The sequence below is a fragment of the Ictidomys tridecemlineatus genome, chromosome 9, assembly GCF_052094955.1.
Source record: "Ictidomys tridecemlineatus isolate mIctTri1 chromosome 9, mIctTri1.hap1, whole genome shotgun sequence".
NCBI classification, from domain to species: domain Eukaryota; kingdom Metazoa; phylum Chordata; class Mammalia; order Rodentia; family Sciuridae; genus Ictidomys; species Ictidomys tridecemlineatus.
Window position 1 is genome coordinate 41,312,547 of NC_135485.1, and position 22,522 is coordinate 41,335,068.

Sequence of the window (22,522 nt, forward strand, 5' to 3'; positions counted from 1 at the left end):
TTCAAATGAATGATACTCAAATACAAGAATTATCTATAAGTCTGGATAAAGACAAATCATGTTGGTTCACATGAAATCAATCACATTCCTTTACAATATGCTAAAAATCATTAGTTCATAACAGTGAGTGACACAGAGGCTGGGTAACACTGGTCTAAAAGTGGGCCAGAACATTCATGGTAGGCAAACAAACAAACAAAAACAAATGTTTGAAGGCAACACAAGAAACAAAGAAATATTTGAGGAAATTGCCAGAAGACTAATGCAGTGTGGAATAGACACAGACAGAAAAAAGTGTCCTGGCAAATATACAAATTTTAAATAGGAGTACAGTGCCAGGAGAAATGGCACGTGCCTATAACCCCAGTAACTTGGGAGGCTAAGGCAGGAGGCTAGCAAGTTCAAGGCCAACCTGGGCAACTTAGCAAGATCTTTCTCAAATAAAATAAAAAGGGGTGTAAAAGGGGTGGGGGGAGGCAGCAGCCTGGGGATGTAAGTCAGTGATGGTGCTCCTGGGTTCAATCCCCAGTACAGCAACAAAAAGAGAAAATGTAGAGTTTTACAAAAGAAAAATGGCAACTCTCAAAGACAAATGAGATTTTTAATGAAGAAGCTGACTGCTTTCTAAGAAGACCAATTCTTGGAATTGCCAGATGAAAATATGGTAACCTAAGAATTAACTTTAAAACAAAAAGAAAATCTTTAAACTTTCCTATTTGCATTTTAACTTAAAAAAAACTCTAAAAATAAAATCCTAATACTATCATATGTTCAAATAACCATAAAATTATTAGAAAACACATATCTGATTTGAGTTTCAAGTTTTTTCTAAACATTGTACCAAAATATTCCTAATTTTTCAACTCTTTTGTCCAATTGCTTAAATGTTCTTACTTTGGAATATATGAATACTTTAAAACTAACGTAGATCAAAAGTTATCATGTAATGGTTCTTTTCCTGTGTTTTTTTAAATTTGTTTTAAGAATTATTTGAAGGTCAGACAAAAAGCCAAAGAACTTTGAGCATCAAGAGAAAAGCACACAAAGATGGTAAGAGCCTGAGAAATGACAAGTTTTTCTACATTGTGAAAAACTTTGGTTACTTTTTCCTGATAACAAAAGATATTTAGTCCTGACCTTGATAAATTAGACAAAATATATTGCTTATGAACTGTGAGAGCACAGAATGCTGAGAAACGATTTTTTCCATAGGTCATTAAGATTAAAAATAAATGGAAACTTGCCCAGAGTTAAATAACTATACAATAATCATGAGTCTTTAAATTATTCTTTATAGTGACTATTGTCAGATATGGTTCTTTAAAGGAGAAAAAAGTGTCCACAAATTAATAAGCTTTAAATTTTCATTTATCCCAAAGATAGGTAATAATGGGTATAATGTTTTAGTACATCTGAAAATAAGCCAAACTCTGAAGTCAACTGAATGTGCGCAGATTCCACACTGATCCATCAGATATCAGAAAAGGCAGTATATCATATTAAAGAAAACTGCTGTATGGTTTGCCCTCGGTATCTCCAGGGGGACTGGTTCCAGGGCCCCCCACAAATGGACACCAAAATATGCAGATGCTCAAGTCCCTTATATAAAAAAGATAGTATTTGCATCTAAACTACACACATCTCTGGTATACTTTAAATCATCTCTAGATTACTTATAACGCCCAATACAATGCAAATTGTATGTAAACAACTGTTACACTATATTGTTTTGGGAATAATTACAAGAAAAAAAGGAGGTATATGTTCAGAACAGATGCAATTTTTAAAAGATATTTCCAATCTTCAGCTAGTTGAATCCATGGATGCAGAAGTCATGGATACAGATGGCTGAATGTGTCAAGAATACACAGCCTGAGGATCAGAAAAAAACCTCCATTCTAGTCTCTCTCTGACCACTCAACACAATAGATCTGGATCTCTAGGATAATAGAGTTTTAGTGTCTTGTAGGTTCATTTTTTATTTGAGCAAAAACAATAATTGAAGAATCAAACACATTTTTACGTTGTGAATGCACCCATGTAATCATCACCCAAATAAAAACAGAGGACCCTAAAAGCCTCCCGGTCATTAACTCCTCCACATCCCAGGAAAGGAAGATTATCACTATTCTGACTTCTGTCTCTATGGATTGGTTCGGGATTCATACCGTATGTACTCATTTTTTATTATCAACTTTTAAATGGCAAATTTCTTCCATCCAAAATTATTTATAAGAGCTATAAATTTACTTGTAATAAAAGTTCTTTTTTATTGCTTTAGAACATTCCATTGTAGGAATGTACATCCGACCACTTTTTAAAAATCCATTCCACTGTTGGGACATGCCAGTTGTTTCAAATTGGGGCCATTATGAATAAAAAAAAAAAATGCATGCATTTCTGTTGAGTACATACCCAGGAGTGGGGTACAAATCATAGGGCATGCACATTACATATATTAACACATTTAGTCTCTATCACAACAAATATATTGATTTACCATGAGGAAAGAGAAGTCTACAGAAATCTGTACTCTTGAACCAATGGGCTACACCGCCTCTCTTGTGAGGGCAGGAACCACATCTGCCTGTGTAATACAGTGTTCCCAGTTGTCTACCATAGTGCCTTGTATGTACACAGTAGGAGCTCAAAAAATATATTGAGTAGGGTCATGTGTTATATAACGTTTTATCAATGATGGATGACATATACCATAGCGATCCCAGAAGACTGTGATGAAGCTAAGCACACCTATCACCTAGAGGTTATGCTATAACCATGATAATGTCATAAAGCAAAGCATCACTCAGTGTTTGTGATAAGGTTAAGGCTGGTGGAAACAAGTCTGCACTGGCAGTTCTATGAAAGCATTACATAGACAATTACATACAGTACACAATAATGGATAATAAGCAACCATGATACTTATATACTATACTTTATTTTTATATTTTATTTTATACTTATTATACTTTATTAAGAGTGTACTCTTACTTATAAAAAATTTTACTTTAAAATAGTTTTCTATGTTATGCTACCCATAGCCTCATACATTTCACATTTCCCAAGTCTCCTGACTGCATCTTCAAGAGGCCACACTTGAGTTGACACGTACCACATAGGTTTGTGTAAGTATATGCTAGGTTGTGAACTATAACAAAATAGCTTCATGACACACTTCTCAGACTACAAGAGTTAAAAAGATGCATGATTATATTAGAGAACAACAGGAACTCTGCCTCCCTGACTTTCCTCCTCTTATAAACTTTTTCATCTCAGATAAGCTAAAAGTTTCATTTCTCCATTTCTGGATATAAATACAAGTCAGATTAATTGTCCCACCTTTGCTACTTCTTCATGCCTACCAGTGGAAATGCTAGGGAAGAGGGAAACTGCTAAGGGTTTAACTGCATAAAAGCACCATTCTGAACCAACTGAATTTCATCATGGACTTTTTCTAACCTAGTAGATGAGAAAACAGACGCAGAAATCCCGAGACTTGCCCAAGATTAACCGTGTTACTGGTAAACCTGAAACTCGATTTCAGGTTCTATGTTATGGCTCTTTGCAATCTTGACTAGTGACAAAGCAGTGTCCTGCGGGACTTTGGAGATGGGGAAGAAGCATAAATTCTGCTTCAGACTAATGCAAAAAACAAAGTTCTAAAATAAAATAGTTATAAATAGAAGAAAAAAACATTTATGATCTTAAATAGAGAATCACTGAATTAAATTCTTTGAAAAATCAAAGACAGGGCATACATATATCCCGGTACTGTTCTAAGCATGTTACATATATTAGCGGAAGATCACTTAGCCCCTACCACCTGTTTTGCCTATAATTAGCAAGGACAGTTTTAAAATAAGTCACTTCTTCACATCAAAAATCACTTGACTTGGATACAGAATATAAATAACAGGGTACAAAAGTAAAACCCTATAGGAATATTATATACATGGTCATTTTCACTAAAAGATAAAAATCAAAATAAGGGAATATATCTCCAGCCTTAATTGAAATCCAAAAGCAAGTTGTCTGACATCCTCCTCCTGTGTTCTCTAACACACTAAATGAAGACAACTGGGAACCAATTCCATAGAGATTTATCTGAGTGCATCTTTTTCATGAGTACCTTTCTAGTGATAATGTTATATACTCTTCTTTGCAGAACCAGTATCTACATCTCTTAAGAATACTGCTCCTGGGATTAGTACAAACCAGTTTCCTCAAAGCATAATAACAGAACCAAAATATTCTACAGAATGTTTCTTCAGACAGGAAACTCAACTTTATCAGGTAAATTTCATAATTTTTTAGAAGAGTATGAAAATGTTTACCAGTTGCTGAATTCAATTCTAAACCTAGGGACTTGATAATTGACTGAAGGAAAGGGCATGCTCACTTCTTAGCTAACCAAGTTCAAGTTCATTAGTTAGTTTTCTGTTGCTTTAACAAAATATCTGAAGCTAAGTACTATATAAATAAAAGAAGTTCATTTATCTCATAGTTTGGGAGGTTGAAAGTCCAAGAAAATTCATCCTCCTGAGAGCAAGAGACTACATGATGAGAGAGAATACCAAAGAGTAATTCAGAGGATAGGCTCATTTGTGTGTGTGGTACCAGGGAATCAAACCCAGGGCCTCATGCATGCTAGGCAAGCACTCTGCTACTGAGCCATATCCCCAGCCCCAGGCTTACTTTTTAGTAACAATCCACTCTGGAAAGAACTCACTCTGTGAGACCAGGATTAATCCACTCCCAGGACAATGCCCCCATGACCTAACTGCCTTCCTCTAGGTTCCATCTTAAAGGTTTCCACTATTTTATAACTGCCACAAAGAGGACCACGCTTCCAAAACATGAATCCCTGGGGAATAAATCACATCTAAACCAAGAAAGGATAACCAGCTGGTTAATGGGATAATTCATTTAATGGAATCTTCAGATATGTCCAGGCCGTTCTGTTCTCCATAAAATGTGACTGTAGTTTAAAGATGAAAATGTTTCATCTACAAGGCAGGTCTGGTTTGTTCAGAAGCCTGCAAACTGATGTTTTCAGTACCAAAACAGCATTTGGTGATTACATAAATCTGATATGAACACATCTGCACATACCCACATGCAACTTACAGCTAAGAAGACAATTAGTTAACATTTTTAACATTCTCCTTGACAGAAAAGCAGAGCTATGAAATAAAGCTGCAAATAGCCAGAAGTACTACTAAAAACAAGTAATCCTGGGCAAACCCATCTGAATTGTATGTCCAATTCATGACTGTTTAGTAAAGTAACTGATGCTCTACTTGTTTTTATATGAAGCAGCTCTGGAGTCTGAGAGCCTCCAGAGGAGGATTGCAAGTTCAAAGCCAGCCTCAGCAAAAGTGATGCACTAAGCAACTCAGTGAGACCATGTCTCTAAATAAAATACAAAAAAGGCTGGGGATGTAGCTAAGTGGTTGAGTGCCCCTGAGTATAAGCCCTGGTACCAAGAAAAAAAAAAAAAAAAGATTCCATGTGTTACGGAAATAATGTATAAAAGATATAAATTACTTCATCCAAAAGGGAAAAAAACCAACCCAACCAATTGTCAACGTACAGTATATACAAACAATTCCACTGTATATTAAGCTATGACACAGATATCTAGGATTTTAGGTTTAATACCATATAAATATATTAGTTCTTGGAGTTGGGGGTGCACAGGTAAGTGAGAGTGCGTGCTTAGCAGGTATGAGACCCCAGTTCAACCCCCAGTATCCTCCATTGCAAAATTTCTTTATTTTTTTCTGATCCTTGCCTATTGTTTTAGAGCAACAATTATTATATCTTCTAGACATAAGAAAGTTTCATTGATTTTCCAATTAAAATTGGATCTCCTAAAGTCTGAACCAACCCCACTCTTGGTATTTACAAAAGGAAAACCTAACCATTTTCCATTACATTAGTTCCCCACAAACTACTAAGTTTCTTGCCACTGTTGTTGAAAAGAAACTAAAAAAAACACAAGATCAATTTTCGGCACTACAGTCTCCTAATGAAGTCTTATTTAAGTCAAAGGACCAGCTTAATAGAATTCTTTTTTTTTTTTTTTTGGTACTGGGGATTGAACTGAGGAGCACTCAACCACTAAGCCATATCCCCAGCCCTAATTTGTATTTTTTAATTTAGAGACAGGGTCTCACTGAGTTGCTTAGCACATCACTTTTGCTGAGGCTGGCTTTGAACATGATCCTCCAGTCTCATTCTCCAGAGCTGCTGGGATTATAGGGGTGTGCTACCACGCCTGGCCCACTTATTTATTTATTTTTAAATTTTATTAGAGGGGCTGGGGATGTGGCTCAAGCGGTAGCGCTGGGTTGGATCCTCAGCACCACACAAAATAAAATAAAGATGTTGTGTCCACCAAAAACTGATAAATAAATATTAAAAAAAAATTTATTAGAGCTTTATAGTTATTACATGGAAGTTGAGTTCATCCCAACAAACTTATATATGCATGGAATTTGATTTCAATTCATGATCTCTCTCCTGGAATCCATTTAATACTGCTATACTACCACATCATTCTATCTTTATTGCTCTTATTTGGATTACCTAATAGCATAATTCTTTCACAAAAAAGCAATGATAGTACAAAAAAGCAACTGTAGTAAACAAGTACATGTAACTAGGACTCGAATTGTACTCAATTTTAAAACAGTGGGTGGACCCCGAACAGCACAAAAACAAATTACCCCTTTTCTTTCTGGCACATTTTTAAAGAGGAGGCAAAAAAGGGGATGAAAAGAACTTTCTGAGCCATTCTAGCTGAAAAGTAAGCATAGCTAAGAAAAAACAAATTAAGGTCAGTTCATCTATTTCCCAAGATCACTAGGTAACTGTAAGATCATCAGATCCATTGCCACCGGCCTAAGAATATATTTAAAATAACTTCTAAGACTGTGATAAACCAATGTTCTCCTTGGATTATATATCTAATTCTCAACAAATTCTTTTTTTTTTTTTTTTGCACACTCACGGGGGTGGGGTGGTGGGTGGTATTAGGGATCCAGCCAGGAGCACTTAACCACTGAGCAACACCCCCAGTCCTTTCTGTGCTTATTTTGACAAAGGGCCTCAATAAGTTGCTTAGGGTGTCAATAAATTGCTGAGGCTGGGTTTGAACTCCTGATCCTCTTGCCTCAGCCTCCAGAATCAGTGGGGAATGCCCTGAAATAAATTTCATTTTAAATGGGAAATCATTATGGTCAACTCACAATTACCCAAGATTAGAGTTATTCATATTAAAGATTCTTTTTGATTCATCCCAAATTCTGAGAGCTACTAAACAAACAAATTGTACACAAAATGTCAAATCAAATTCAAGTATTTGAGACTCCAAAAAAGCAAAAAGACTACTTATAATTTTATTTGGTGAGGGAAAGCTAATCATTTGGAATGCATTTATACATGCCGCACCCATATTGCTGATAAGGGTTTACAGCCCAGTTCCTTAACTGTTCTAGAAGTTGTCGCTATTATGTTGCCTTATGAAAACTTCAGTGATAATGTCAAGCCTAAATCTGCATTTCTTACTCCAACCAAATCATATAATTTCCCACTAGGTATATTAGGTCAGGTAGTAAGAATGGAAGCAAAGGTATATTTATTTATTTATACCTCGAAGTGATCTCCCAATTTTTCCAAATCAGTGCGTATCTTGGCATACAAATACTACTCTCTTTTAAAGAAAAGTTGATTTCTGCCATCTTACTACCAACGTTTTCATTCAATATTTAAAAGTGTATCAATGAATCGATTTCCTGAGATTGGTATATTTCCTGCTAATTCATATAAATTCTACGACCGTTGTTCCTTTTGAACACCAATTAGTTGCTTCCCTGGGTCTGGACTCTAAGATTCTAATTCCTATAGCTATACCTAGTTTCAAACTCACAATCTGCCCAATAACTCTGGCCTTGCAAACAAAAGCTTGTGCTGGTTGTAAGTCCGGCGCGAAAATCTGAAAGTGTTGTAGGACCTGGACTAGTCACCACTCCACACATGCCCATAACAAGTGTAGCTCCTGGGTCACAACTTGCACGCACTTGGGCATGAGTCCCGACCTGGCTAGTCCAAGCAAACTCGAGCCTTACAAACTAGCCAGACTCAGCAGATGTGCACAGACCCAGGGGGAGGGTCGGGTCCCTAAACGGCAATAGGGGCCTGGAAAGGTGGCCAGGACAGGCTAAAGTCCCTGGAGGCAGGGTGACTCCCCTCCCCCACAACCTGTTGGATGCCACTGGCAGGTACTGGTCCAGGAAAGAGTGCTGTCCTTCTAGTTCTTGGGAGCTCAACGGAGAGCCAATCCTGAACGCGGGAAGCGGCTCACAGAGATGTAAAAGCACTTGTCTCGCCACCCCCACTCCTACCCCTCACCCAGTTGCTCACCGGTGTTGCAGCCCCACGAGTCCCAGAGTGATCACATGTGGCACATCTAGCTGCGTGGGCCACTCTCCAGAAGCTATGCACCCGAACACGCCGCATTCCTCGCGAATCCCCAATTCCTCCAGCTCCATGTCGCTGCCGAAAGCACGTGGAGGAGCTCGCCGCCGCAGCCGAGGTACTAGGACCAAACAGCTGCCTGCACGGCCCTAGAGCCTCAGAGGCTGGCGCTATAGACAGCCGCTTCCTTCCCGGCGGCTAGACCTAGGCTACTGCGGCGGCGCGTGCTTAGTGGGCGTGACCATCTCATCGCCTCCAGGCCCCGTCCCCCATGGCCTACCAATGAGGGAGAGCGGGAGAAGAGGTTCCGCGGCCGAGGGGAGGAGTCGCGGATTTCATGGGGGTGGAGCCAGTCTTCCTCTGGCTATGTACCAGAACCTATTTCATCTGCACGTGGCTATCTCCGTTATTTTCCAGCATCCACATCGGGAATGATGAAAGTAACGGGGTTGGAGTCATTTCTCTCTGAGAACATGTAAACTTTACACGTCCTTTTCCCGGCTTTCCCCCATCACGACTTGGTACGCTCCAACCTATGAACCGCTCCCTCTGGCAAGAAGGGGGCCCCAGTCTACGAGCTCTGCAGCGTGGGGAGGGGCCGCCAGTGCGCGCCACTTTTCTTCTCTATAGGAACAGTGTACGGGGCGGCTTGGAGGCGGGGTGCCGTCGCTGCGCCTGCGCGGCAGGAAACCTCTCGTAAGTGCTCTGGGAGTCGAAGCTTCTCCCCAGTTGTAGAGACCCTCCGATTTGGGTCTGTGTAGGCGAACTCGATTTGAGCGGCGCGCGGCTACGTTGCCCCTCCAGGGGGCGTGTCTGTGGGCGGAACTTCCTTCCCCGGCCCTGCGAATCTCTCTTGCCGCTCTTCTTTTCCAGATTTCAGCCGCTTTTCCTAGCGTGGTCGCTGCTTCCAGTCCGCTCAGAATAATGGCGACAGCTGAAAGTGAGTAACAGGAGACCTATTCCCCTTACTCAACGATCTCCCCGCCTTCTGGCCGTGGTGCGGGCTCCGCGGCCGGATTCCAGTGAGCTCTTTGCATTGCTCGGCCTCCCTGCAGCCGTGCACGTAGGCCCGTGGGTGAGCGCACACGTGGCCCAGGAGCTGCGAGACCTTCGTTGGACTTGAAGCACCCCGGGCCTCTCCGAACTCTCCTAAATTCACAAAACTGCTTCTCTGATGGAGGAAGAGGAGCAGAGTAGAGTAAGAGGGTTCCTAGGACGAGAAATGGTCAAAGATTGCCTTGAAAAGGTCATCAATATTTGTTGCAAAACAACCACGTGAAAATATAGCGTAGACTCTTCAAACCAAAGGCTTGCCTTTCCCAATTGGTTAATAATTTAACCTTAAAAATTTGTTTAAGTATCGAGTCGTTTGATAATATTATTCAAAAAAGTATTATTTGATGCCTTGATAGCTTTAGAAATTTCCAAAGCCCATAGGCGAAAAAGTTTTCCTTGCTTCACTTTGCGTTTGTCAAAATTTGCAGTTACATAATTATTTTGTCGCTGAGTGATTTGATCCACACACACCGGTTTAGAAGTTTATACTGAAGCAAATTGCATTCCACTGACATGTTAATTTTTCTCAAACTTGCCTTTACAGTTTCTAAAAGGTCCTTCTCCTTAAAAATGTTTATAGTTGGTATCCCTAGAGCCGTTAAATACAGTTGGTACAGGGGGAAATTGACCAAATATACTGTTCTATTGTGTGCATGTATGCATATGTAACAAGGAATCCAGTTATTGTATACAATTGTAATGCACCAACAAGAAGAAAAGGGAAAAAAAAACTAGTCAGAAGTTCTTTTCATCCAAACTTATATATTGAGGTCTTTTCTACTGAAATCCTTTGTTTTTGTTCCATTGTGAATCTATGTTCCATTCAGGTTACCTCTCCAAAGTTTATTTCTTGTTAAACACATTTTGCTCACACTTTTTCATAGAGCAGTGTTAGCTAATAAAAATATGAAAACCAAGTGTGATTTATTTACTCTCTCCCTCTTTTTTCTTTTTGCTATGGGCTTCGAACCCAAGGGGCTTATCCACTGGACCACATCCCCAGCCCCTTATATATTTATTTGGAGAAAGGGTCTGGCTGAGTTTCTTAGCGACTTCCAACTTGGATCCTCCTGTCTCAGCCTCTAGAGCTGCTGGGATTACAGGCGCTATGCCCAGCCTTATAAATTTGTTTTCTAGTAGCCATATTGAGAAATGTTGCCTTTTTTAATATTGAATATGGAGCATATTCACAGCCACATTGGCTAGTGGCTACCTATTGGATAGCACAGTCCTAGAATATTCTTAATTCTCATTTTATTAGTCTATGCTTTGCAAAACTTAAATTTCAATTCTGTGAACCTTTCTCAGTTCTCATCAGTCTCTTCTGAATTCATCTGTGAATTTCTGGTAAGTCATTTTCACACTCGTAGTGTTGCCAAAAGCTGTGTCCTTTTCCCGGATGCCAATCCAATGATGAGGACACAATTTTTTTTTTTTTTTTTAAAGAGAGAGTGAGAGAGGAGAGAGAGAGAGAGAGAATTTTTAATGTTTATTTTTTAGTTCTGGGCGGACACAACATCTTTGTTGGTATGTGGTGCTGAGGATCGAACCCGGGCCGCACGCATGCCAGGCGAGCGCGCTACCGCTGGCCCGAGGACACAATTTTGAGAAAAAGGAAAAAGAGGGTTTATTGCTTTGCTAGCAAAGGAGAAACACGGGGGACTCCTATCCCAAAGGCTGTGATACTGACCATCAGCAGGAACAGGAGGGCTTTTAAAGAGGTGACTCAAAGGTTACATTCCCTGTGTTACCTGTCAGAGTTGTGATTCATTTGTTAATTTGGAAGATAGTAATTTCTGAGATCTTCTGGTACCTATCCCAAAAGTCTCATTACTTAACAATCCTATGGTTGGTGTGTACTCAAGGACAAATAACTCTGTGATGGGGAAGATTAGAGAGCATCTGGGAGAGAAAGAAACACGTGAATTTTAAAAATAAGTTGCAGTGGCAGAGCAGCAAGGGCTGTATTCAAAGCCTAAAGTGGACATATTTATCCTATAATTAATCTTGCCACATTCTTGACTCTTGCCTCTCATTTATCCTCCCTACTGAATCAGTTCCTCAGTTTTTTAAATATCTTCAGTCTTTGCCCATTGCTCTTTCCGTAGACCAGGACATTACTTGTCTGTGTTGCTGCAGTACAGTCCTAAACTGGATTCAAATACAGGTCTACCCTTATACTTCAGTGCTTAAAAGCCTAGTTGTTCTTAGGATAAACTCTAAATTCAATAAACATGGTTTTAAAAGCTTAAAATATGAGTAGTAAAATGTCTCATCTGTGAGTCTAGTATCAGGCCTAGGAGAGAAATTGTCAAAAGGTTTGTGAGAGTCATAAAAATTAAGAAAGTTGGGGTTCTAGGAAAGGAATGGAGAAATGAGTTTTGAATAGCAAGCTAGAGCTATACCCTGAAGGGTTTTTTAAACCTTGTTAACATGTCTGGATCTTACATTAGGAAGGCAGAAATTATTCCTCTGAATTAGGTGCCCCTGAATTGCCATCAGTGTCTATCAAGAATAAAATTTAGCTTGGCTGAGAACAAAGAAAAAATGTTTCTTGGAGCTAATTAGGATTGCAATCTGCAGCCAGAAACACAAATTTCAATAGCCTTGAATTGGATTTTGAGTTTTTTCAAAGTAGCACAAGAAGATTTATAATTACATTACTTGTTAATCCAGAATTATGATTGGTACTGCCAAATAAATTGCCTCATAAGAATTGGGTGCAGCCTTAGTCTTTGGGTAGGCAGTGGGTTCATTCTATAGAAGGTCAACAGAGGTTATCAATGTTTCAGGAAACTGCTGTTTGGCCTACTTCAAAGGTCAGCTTACTTGGTGGGGGCATGTGTGCAATGTGCTTGACTGATGGGCTTCCATGTTGATGTGCCTCAAACCCAGTCGAAAAGTGGTCTCCAGGGTCCATGGTGCCCTAAAAGAAAATTTTTATTTTCTTTCCTGGCAGTATTTTGTTCAGTCATTACCCCTACTAGTCGGTGATGCAGCCCCTTTCCAACTCTTCTACTTTATTTGCTGCTGTTCTTTTTCATTCCTTAGCTACTTCCCCATGCCCCCCTCCCCCAGCATTGTATATACAACTAGAGCTCCAGGGCTTCAGCCATTCTGAAGTTCCATGCACTCCTTTATCATCTTTTGATTCTTACCACAAGTAATTATACCTTACTTTCTTTTGGCTAAATCTTAATCATTTTTCAGATCTCAAGCCTAATTTTCACTTTATTCTAGACTTCTTTGATGTCTAGACTAGTTTAGTTGGCACAGCTATGAACATGTGATCCTATAGTCTGTATTTATTACATTATACTTATTATGACATTTAGTATCAGGTTTGCTCAGACTCGGGATAGGTCCCTTGAGAGCAGGTTCTAGCTCTCATTTTCTGATACATCTACAGTACCTACCCATGGATACACTCGGAAAATGCTAAAACTTGGGCTAGAGTTCGGAGACCATGAGGATTGATTTCTCCTTTGGAAATTTTAAGTCCTTAAACTTCTATTATCTTAGATCTTCATCTAAAAAATATATATTTATTTACTTTTAGGGGGGTTCCAGGGATTGGACTCAAGGGGCACTTGACCACTGAGCCACATCCCCAGCCCTATTTTGTATTTATTTAGAGACGGTCTCATTGAGTTGCTTAGCTCCTTGCTTAGTGCAGAGAAGGCACAGGTGGCATAAGCCTGTAATCCCAGCAGCTCAGGAGGCTGAAGCAGGAGATTTGCAAGGCAAGTTCAAAGCCTCAACATTTTAGCTAGGCCTTAAGCAACTCAGTGAGAACCTATCTCTAAATAAAATAACAAAAAGGGCTGGGGATGTGGCTCAGTGGTTAATTGCCCCCGAGTTCATTCTTCAGTACTAAAAAAGAAAGAAGGATGCTTACAAATGAGCTAACTTAAAAGCAAATGAAGGAGCCTCTTGCATATTAACTTGAAATCAAGAAACCTACTGGCTGAACTTAAATATTTTGCCTGCCACGTAAAGCAAAAGTCAAGAAAAATACAGCATTTTTCCCCCTGCAAGAATACATTAAATAATGTATTCTGTGTATAAAATGTACTAGTTATATATTTCTTTTAAACAAATACTTTTTATTTTAATATTTATTTATTTTTTGGCAGACACAACATCTTTGTTTGTATGTGGTGCTGAGGATCGAACCCAGGCCGCACGCATGCCAGGCGAGCGCGCTACCGCTTGAGCCACATCCCCAGCCCTAGTTATATTAATTTAAAGTAGCTTAATTTTAATTCTGTTTCAGTTTACCTGTGAGAGGCATAGATTGCTAGTGGATAGAATATAGGGTTTGGTATCAGGAAACCTAGAATTTTTTCTAGCTCTGCATATCCTAACATGGGTGACATTTTTGTCACAGTGTCTAATCTCTATAATTGTTTAAATAATTAGACTTCTTCATAAAATTATGTGATTGTAACAGGGATTCAATTGACACTTTGATATATCCCTTGTAGCTTTGAAACTTCACACTTTTTTTTCTTTTTCTCAATCTTCTTTTCCTTAAGCTTCTCTCTGATTTTCTTTTCCCTAAACTTCTTCTTGATCTCTCCTGCCTAATCTCATTTTCTCTGAATCACTTTTAAAAGCCCCCTGTTCCTGGAATGGGCAAGATCACACACAGCCTTTGTTTCTCTTTTGCTAGCAAAGCAATAAACCTTTTTTCTTTTTCTCAAAACCGGGTCCTCATTATTCAATTGGCATTGGAGACAAAGACCAGCTTTTGGTTACATGATGATACATGACAAAATAACTTGAATATAAAATTCGATGCTCTGGGGCTCAATGGTAGAGCTCTTGCTTGTCATACGTGAGGCACTGGGTTTGATCCTTAGCACCGCATAAAAATAAATAATGTATTGTGTCCATCTACAACTAAAAAAAAAAAGATTCTATGCAGATGTCTTAATTTTTATTAAGGTTCTTCCTTAGTTCACTGATTGGTCATTCTAGATGTTTTAATATTGAATATTCAGGAAATTTCTCACTAAAATCTGATAAGAGTCCTTTTCTGTGTTTACAGTACTGAACATTGGAAAGAAACTCTATGAGGGTAAAACAAAAGAAGTGTATGAATTGTTAGATAGTCCAGGAAAAGTTCTTCTGCAGTCCAAGGACCAGATTACAGCAGGAAATGCAGCCAGAAAGAATCATCTGGAAGGAAAAGCTGCAATCTCCAATAAAATTACCAGTTGTATTTTCCAGTTGTTACAAGAAGCAGGTAAGTGCCTCCCCTTCTCTTTCTCTTTCCCTCTCTCCTTTCTCCTTTCTCTTTTTTATTTCTTTCTTATTTTGATTCGTTTCATGGGGAAATTACATTATTTAGGTCTACAACATGTTACCAGCTGAGTTTTTAGTTTTACAAGGAGGAGGTAAATTGCTCTCCTGCCGCGCCCCCCCCAATCACATTGATCTCTACTGGGGAGATGGCATTGTTTGAATTAGCAACCTATTGTTTGGGGGTGACTACTTTACACCTTGACATTTTGCTACAGTCTTTGTCAAGTACACTGTCCCTCTGCAATTTCTTTCTGCTAGGCCATCTTCAGTCTTAACCATGAAAGAAGACCACCTTTGTATTAGCAGCTCTAATTAATGAACTGTTCCTCCCTGAAATTTTATAGATTGTTCTTTTCTCTGCCTGTTGAAAACAATACAGAATTTCAAATCCCTCTTCCATTTATTTTAAAGTCCAAAAGTATTTGAAGATAGCAACTACCTTTTACCCTGTCATTTCCCAAGAAAGGGAATTGGACTTGATCAAAGATCTCTAGAGTTCCCTACTACTTAAAAATTGAAGGAAAATTCTATTTATGATAGAAAAATTAAATCAGAAGACTAAATTAACATCCAAATGTCATATAGAGACAATTTGGAGGGAAGGAAGGGGAATAATTTTTTTCTTCAGTGATTCAGTCAGCTACTGGTTGATCTGTAGTGTTTGAAATCTCTGCTATTAAAAGATTTAGACTTTTTCCCTATAGTGTAAGAGGCCTCATTTCCTTCACTCAATCTTTGAAGCCTTAGATTCCATATCTATAACCATAGAGCTTTGTTCTTTGTTTCCTGCAGTTCTAATCTTATAATTTAGTATCTTTCCTTCCTTATACAAAATATTCCTAGTTATTCTTTCATTTCTTTTGTCTTCCAGTTAGCACTAATCTTTTCTAAAACCACATTTGGGGTTTAATACATTTGTTTTCAGGACAAATGTACCTGCCTTCCACAAATTCACAGAGTAGTTAACCATAAATTCATTGTGTCATTACATTCCTGGAGTAGTTTGTCCTCTTCCAAAATATCCTGTTTTACATTTTAAGTTAATGTGTGGGGGCGGGGGGGGGAATGTTAGTTGCAAACCTGAATTGTTATCTGTATCTAAATACCTCTTTGCATTGAAAATGAGTGTATTGCTATAACTTTAAAGGACCTCCATAGTTCCGAAGTTATACGGTTTTTATTTCAAGGCTTCCTTAATTGCTGGAATGAATGAGAACATGCACTGGAGAGTGCATCAAACTAAATTTAGGTTCCTTTTGTAATGCAGATAAATGTCTGCTCTACCTTATTAAATAAAATTCCAGTGCTTTTTTTTATTTAATCAATATGCAGGTATCAAAACTGCTTTCACCAGAAAATGTGGAGAAACAGCTTTCATTGCGCCTCAGTGTGAAATGATTCCAATTGAATGGGTTTGTAGAAGAATAGCAACTGGTTCTTTTCTCAAAAGAAATCCTGGTGTCAAGGAAGGATATAAGTTTTACCCACCAAAAGTGGAGATGTTTTTCAAGGTAATTATTTTATGCTTCTGTGTCTTACTGTAAGGTAGCAGCAAAGTTAAAATTATAAACTCAAAAGATTTTGAAGTTTTTGATATTGGGAATGTTGTAGATATTTATGCCAATAAAGTACACTTTCATTTACAATGACAAATTAGGTTTTTTAAAAACTTACCTTTAGACCAAGTTGACTAAGAAAGGGAACAAACTTAAAAATTTAACACTAATTGGGAAGAAATATAACTTTTAATTCAAAATTTACAGTTAAGATCTTTCTGTATTCTAATATAAGAAAACATATTGTCGATGTCTCATGAGCAAAACTATATAAGAATGTAGGAATCAATGGTTATAATTTTTTATAGGCTTTGTTCAAACCACTTTACCCCTCCTATCTTGTTTAAGCATAGATATTAAAATTGTAAATTATGTTTAAATTTGTTTATTGAGAGAAGATAAATTTCTTTCAAATACTTTATGACCTAGAAAAAGTTACTTACCTAAATACCTTGAATTTTAAAGTAGCTATTAAAAGCAAATAAATTAGCTGGGGTGCTGTGGCACATGCCTGTAATCCCAGCAGCTCAGGAGGCTGAAGCAGGAGGATCGTGAGTTCAAAGCCAGTCTCAGCAAAAGCGAGGTGCTAAGCAACTCAGTGAGACCCTGTCTGTAAACAGAGTACAAATAGGGCTGGGCATGTGGCTCTGTGGTCTAGTGCCCATGTGTTCTATTCCGGTTACCCCCTCCCCCCACCAAAAAAAAAACGCAAATGAATTAAAAATAATTTCTTTGAACTAAAGGATATTTTAAACAAAATTTTTTTTTTAGAGAAAACGAATATTCCTGAGGAATTTATGCTCAAGGAGAAGTACTTTTTTCTGAAAAGTTCAAAAAAATTGTAATTATAGTACTATACTCTATTCCTAGGATGATGCCAATAATGATCCACAGTGGTCTGAGGAACAGCTAATTGCTGCAAAACTTTGCTTTGCTGGAGTTACTATAGGCCAAACTGAAGTGGACATCATGAATCATGCTACACAAGCTATTTTTGAAATACTGGAGAAATCCTGGTTGCCTCAGAACTGTACATTGGTTGATATGAAGGTACTAGAAAACAGAAATTTACAAGTAAAGGTTATTATAACTGAGAAGTGTCTTTAGTAATATCATTTTTTTAAATGTGTTCTTTGGCAATATGCCATTTCTAGATTGAATTTGGTGTTGACATAACCACCAAAGAAATTGTTCTTGCTGATGTTATTGATAATGATTCCTGGAGACTCTGGCCATCAGGGGATCGAAGCCAGCAGAAAGACAAACAGGTAAGTAATGCTGTGAATTTTTATCCTTTGAAAGATCAGATTGGGACAGGAAAAACAAAGGAAAGATAAGGTGTGCATCCTTATGAATCTGATTTGTTAATTTCCATTTATTTTTAAAGATAAGTATCTCCTATATCTTGGACATTAGTAATAAACTTATAAAGCAGATTTCTAAGACTCTAAGGGGATAGTATCTTCACAAGTACAAGAATAACTGGCAGATCTGGGACTCTACACCAAGTCTTCTGGTCTTAATCAGGCTCCATTCTGTTTTTTCCTAATAAAAATTAGGTTGAGATCCTCTGTATGCTTAATACACAGGAATTCTCAAGGCTGTTAATTGTAGATACTAGTGTAGAAAGCACTTAACCTTAAAGGAAAATAAAACTTTTATTTCACTATTGAACTTTCTCTAATTTAGAAATGAATTTCTATATTGAGATGTTTTCAGATATATCTCATTTAAAAAGTTATCACACTCCCTACTCAAAACTCATAAACCGGATCATTTCTAACTTCTTATCTTATTTTCTAGTCTTACCGTGACCTCAAAGAAGTAACTCCTGAAGGGCTCCAAATGGTAAAGAAAAACTTTGAGTGGGTTGCAGAGAGAGTAGAGGTAATTTTCTGTAGTAAACCTATACTGTTATGTGTTTTTCTTCTAAGAAAACCTTGTTTCAAAATAAAATGTGAAAGATATAGTGTTTTTCTCTTCTTCAGTGACTTTGAAAGAGAGGAACACCTTTATGAAATGTCCCAGTCTACTACCCTTACTGTACACTAGAACTCTCTGCTAGTAAGCTGGCAAGTGTATTGTTTCCAGTTCCTGATAGGGAAACCCGGGATCCTGTCAACTCCCTGTCCCTGTAGGAGAAACTTTACATTTCCTACCATTCCCTACTACAGTGCCAACATCATAGGATGGATGGAATGCCATGTAATTTTATTTTTTAATTTAAAAAGTTTTTGTTTGTGGTGCTAGGAAACAAACCAGGGCCCCTGTGCATGCTAGGCAAGTGCTTTATCACTCAGCTATATCCCCAGTCCCTCCATTTTACTTGGTTCTTTATGTTACTGGTCTTTGAAACCCTAAAGCAACATCCTCAGTCCCCTTCACATAATTATAAAATGTGACTTTAATTTTTTTTAATATTACTTTTAGTTGTAAATGGACATTTATTTTATTTATATGTGGTGCTGAGAATCAAACTCGGTGCCTCACACATGCTAGGCAAGTGCTCTATCACTGAGCCACAACCCCAGCCTTCACTTTAATTTTTATGATGTTACAATTACTATAGTTACATGGGAGTTCGAGGGAGTATCTGATTATCCAATGATCATAATCACCTTTTAGAACATTATTTCCATGTTGCCAGACACAATTGCACACACCTGTAATCCCAGTGACTTAGGAGGCTGAGGCAGGATTGCAGGCCAGCCTCAACAACTTAATGAGACTTCTCTCAAAGTAAACATAAAAGTGGGGGTGGGGGGACTGGGAATGTAGCTTAGTGATAAAGCATCCCGGAATTCAATCCCTGGTACCAAAAAAAAAAAAAAAAGAAATTTTTTTAATTGTTTTAAATAACTAACTTACAAATATATATAATATGACCTCTAGTTTGGCTGATCATGCTATTAAACATCTTTAGAATGAAATGGTTGGTTATAGTTTCTTGAATAATAATTAAAAGGCTTGAGAATTTTATTAATAAATATTATTTATCTGATTTAAAATCTTCTCCATTAGGTCTTAATTGTGAAGACCACTGTCCTTTATACAGAAAAGTTATTTTTAAAGTGGATCCTCTCATTTTGTTCTGTTTGTCTCCCTCTTAAATTTGATTTGTTAAGAGAATATTCTGTCGATACAATTTTACAATTTACTTCTGTAAATTGACTGTTCTTATCATACTCATTCCTGTTTGTCCATTTTTGTCTTGTTCTTTTTCATATCCATGTTTTTCTATTTTAGTTGCTTCTGAAATCAGAAAGTCAGTGCAGGGTTGTAGTACTGATGGGTTCAACTTCTGATCTCGGCCACTGTGAAAAAATCAAGAAGGCTTGTGGAAATTATGGAATTCCCTGTGAACTTCGGGTAACATCTGCCCATAAAGGACCAGATGAAACATTGAGGATTAAAGCTGAGTATGAAGGTAAACTTCAAATAATTAGACCATTTTAGGTGTTGTTTGTTTTGCCCAAAAAAAAAAAAATGTGGTTTAGACTAATACAAAAAGTTGCTTTTCCATATTCCCAAGGGTAAGTCTTGAAATATGCTATGCTTTCAAGATACTCACCTCCAAAGAGCATAAGATATGGGGTGCTTGAAAAAGAGAGAAGCAGGAAAAAAGAGTTGAAAATGCAAACCTGAGGGAAATTAGACTAGATCTGTGAGGATCTCTGATATCTTAATCTAATAAGCATCCCTTTGAGCATTGTCTCTTTTTTTTTTTTTTAAAGAGAGAGAGAGAGAGAGAGTGTTTTTGATATTTATTTATTTATTTATTTATTTTAGTTTTCGGCAGACACAACATCTTTGTTTGTATGTGGTGCTGAGGATTGAACCCGGGCCACACGCATGCCAGGCGAGCGTGCTACCGCTTGAGCCACATCCCCAGCCCGCATTATCTCTTAACGTGCTCCAATAGAAAAGCCCCATAGAGGTTCCAGGAGGCCTGAGTTAAAATTGCAGATCCTCTCTTGCTATCTTTAATGGTTAACCTTCCCTGGAAGACAGTCAAACATGAAGCCACATAGTTTTATATTCAGAATATAAGTATGTAAAAGAAATGATAAGACAGCGTTGATGTAAAATAATAGCTTCCTGGGTTCAGAACCAAATATTTCCCTACTGGAAAAAATGTTGATTGACACCTGTAATGGTCATTGTTCCAGGAGTGTACATATTGGTTTTGTTTATTTTGTGATACCCAAGACCTCACACATGCTAGGCAAGCACTAAGCTAAATCTTCAGCCCTTTTAATTTTTATTTTGAGATAGGTTCTCCCTAAGTTACTGAGGCTGACCTTAAACTTGTGAGATCATCTTTCTTTAATTCCCAATTAGTTGAAATTATGTGTATGCACCATTACACCTGACCCAGGAGTGATTTAAGACATAAAGGCATGTTCTTTTTTAAAAAAAAATGTTAAATCTTTTAAATTCTTAGCATAATAATTATCTTATGATTTCCCTAGGGGATGGCATTCCTACTGTATTTGTGGCAGTGGCAGGCAGAAGCAATGGTTTGGGCCCAGTGATGTCTGGTAACACTGCATATCCAGTTATCAGCTGTCCTCCCCTCACATCAGACTGGGGAGCTCAGGATGTGTGGTCTTCTCTTCGATTACCCAGTGGTAAGTTACATTGAAAACTTTTTTAACTGTTATTTACAAAAATTGAAATATATATAACAGTGTGGAGAATAGCATAATGAAATCTCACATACCTATCACCCAGGCTCAGCAAGTAATGTTTTGTTTCATGTATAAATCCCCCTTTTGGGTTGGGTTATTTTAAAGCAGATTTTAAACATTGCAATATTTTATCTTAAATATATTTAAATATGCATCTCCAAGCAATAAGAACTCTAGCTTATTTAAATCATAATTATGTTACCTGATTTACCATCTGAGAAAAATTAGTGATAATTTCTTAAAATCATCTTATTTCTAATTGTCTCTTTTTTTTTCAATTTTTTTTTTTTTTACTTGTAGATGGACATACAATATCTTTGCTTATTAATTTATTTTTTAATCTGGTGCTGAGGATCAAATAAGTGCCTCATACATGCTAGGCAAGTGCTCTGCCACCGAGCTACAGCCCCAGTCCCACCCATCTGTTTTTACAGATGCTTAAATTAGGATCCAACAAAGTCTGTGTATTGAATTTAGTTGATATGAGTTGTCTTTTTTTTTTTTTCTTTAATATTTTTAGTTTAGTTGGACACAATACCTTTGTTTGATTTATTTATTTTTATGTGGTGCTGAGGTTCGAACCCAGGGCCTCACACGCTAAGTGAGCAATCTACCACTGAGGCACAACCCCAGCCCATGAGTTAAGTCTTTTTATTTATTTTATTTATTTATTTATTTATTTATTTTTTAGTGGTAGGTGGACACAATACCTTTATTTTTATGTGGTGCCAAGGATTGAACCCAGTACCTCATGCATGCTAGGCAAGTGCTCTCCCACTGAGCCAGCCCAAGTCTTTTTTTTTTTTTTTTCTTTTAATATTTATTTTTGAGCCTTGCACATGCTAGGCAAGCATTCTACAGCTGAGCCACAACCCCAGTCCTATTTTGTATTTGTATTTTATTTAGAGACAGGGTTTCAATGAGTTGCTTTGCACTTTGCTTTTTGCTGAGGCTGGCTTTGAACTCTCGATCCTCCTTTCTTAATCCCCCTGCCTCTAAGATTACAGGCGTGTGCCACCGCACCCAGTTTGAGTTTTTTTCTTTATGGAAACTTAGGATCTTTTATCTGTACTGATTATTCTTAAATTTCACACAAATGTGATTTGATAAGTCTGTTTTTATTGTGTATGGCTTTGTGGGCTCTTTTAATAAGATACTTTATTCCTTAAATCATAGAGAATTTTCTTGAATTATTTTTTACCCCTCCATTGTCTTTGTTCTCTCATTTTTTAATTTATTCTTCACATTTGGATTTCTTTGATTTCTATTTTCTTTTTCTTGTTGCTGTACTTTCTGATATGGCCTCAGTTTTGTATCACATCCTAACCTTCTGTTGAGTTTTTCATTTTTGAATACAGTAGTTTTACATGTGTAATAGCTTTTTTTTATTCTCTTTGCTGCCCGCCCCACAAGAGTATCATTTCA

At 37.6% G+C, this 22,522-nt stretch overlaps 2 protein-coding genes across 4 annotated transcripts in view; one reads left to right on the forward strand and one right to left on the reverse strand.

Moving 5' to 3' along the window:
- The window catches only part of Ppat (phosphoribosyl pyrophosphate amidotransferase), a 44,188-nt gene extending 35,471 nt beyond the window's left edge, over nt 1–8,717 (reverse strand). Inside the window, exon 1 of the mRNA XM_005320025.4 lies at nt 8,431–8,717. Coding sequence (XP_005320082.1) covers nt 8,431–8,558 — 128 coding nt within the window. The 5' untranslated portion in view covers nt 8,559–8,717. The remainder of the gene's footprint in view (nt 1–8,430) is intronic.
- Paics (phosphoribosylaminoimidazole carboxylase and phosphoribosylaminoimidazolesuccinocarboxamide synthase) overlaps nt 1–22,522 on the forward strand; it is a 51,193-nt gene that overhangs the window by 26,702 nt on the left and 1,969 nt on the right. For 2 of the 3 annotated variants that reach the window (XM_078021320.1, XM_040292378.2), the window contains exons 4-12: nt 4,169–4,296; nt 9,358–9,424; nt 14,594–14,791; nt 16,183–16,361; nt 17,277–17,456; nt 17,561–17,674; nt 18,210–18,293; nt 19,653–19,833; nt 20,879–21,037. In XM_078021320.1, coding sequence (XP_077877446.1) covers nt 4,169–4,296; nt 9,358–9,424; nt 14,594–14,791; nt 16,183–16,361; nt 17,277–17,456; nt 17,561–17,674; nt 18,210–18,293; nt 19,653–19,833; nt 20,879–21,037 — 1,290 coding nt within the window. Of the gene's footprint in view, nt 1–4,168; nt 4,297–9,025; nt 9,181–9,357; nt 9,425–14,593; nt 14,792–16,182; nt 16,362–17,276; nt 17,457–17,560; nt 17,675–18,209; nt 18,294–19,652; nt 19,834–20,878; nt 21,038–22,522 lie in introns of those variants that run through there. The other variant, XM_005320027.5, reaches the window with a different exon arrangement.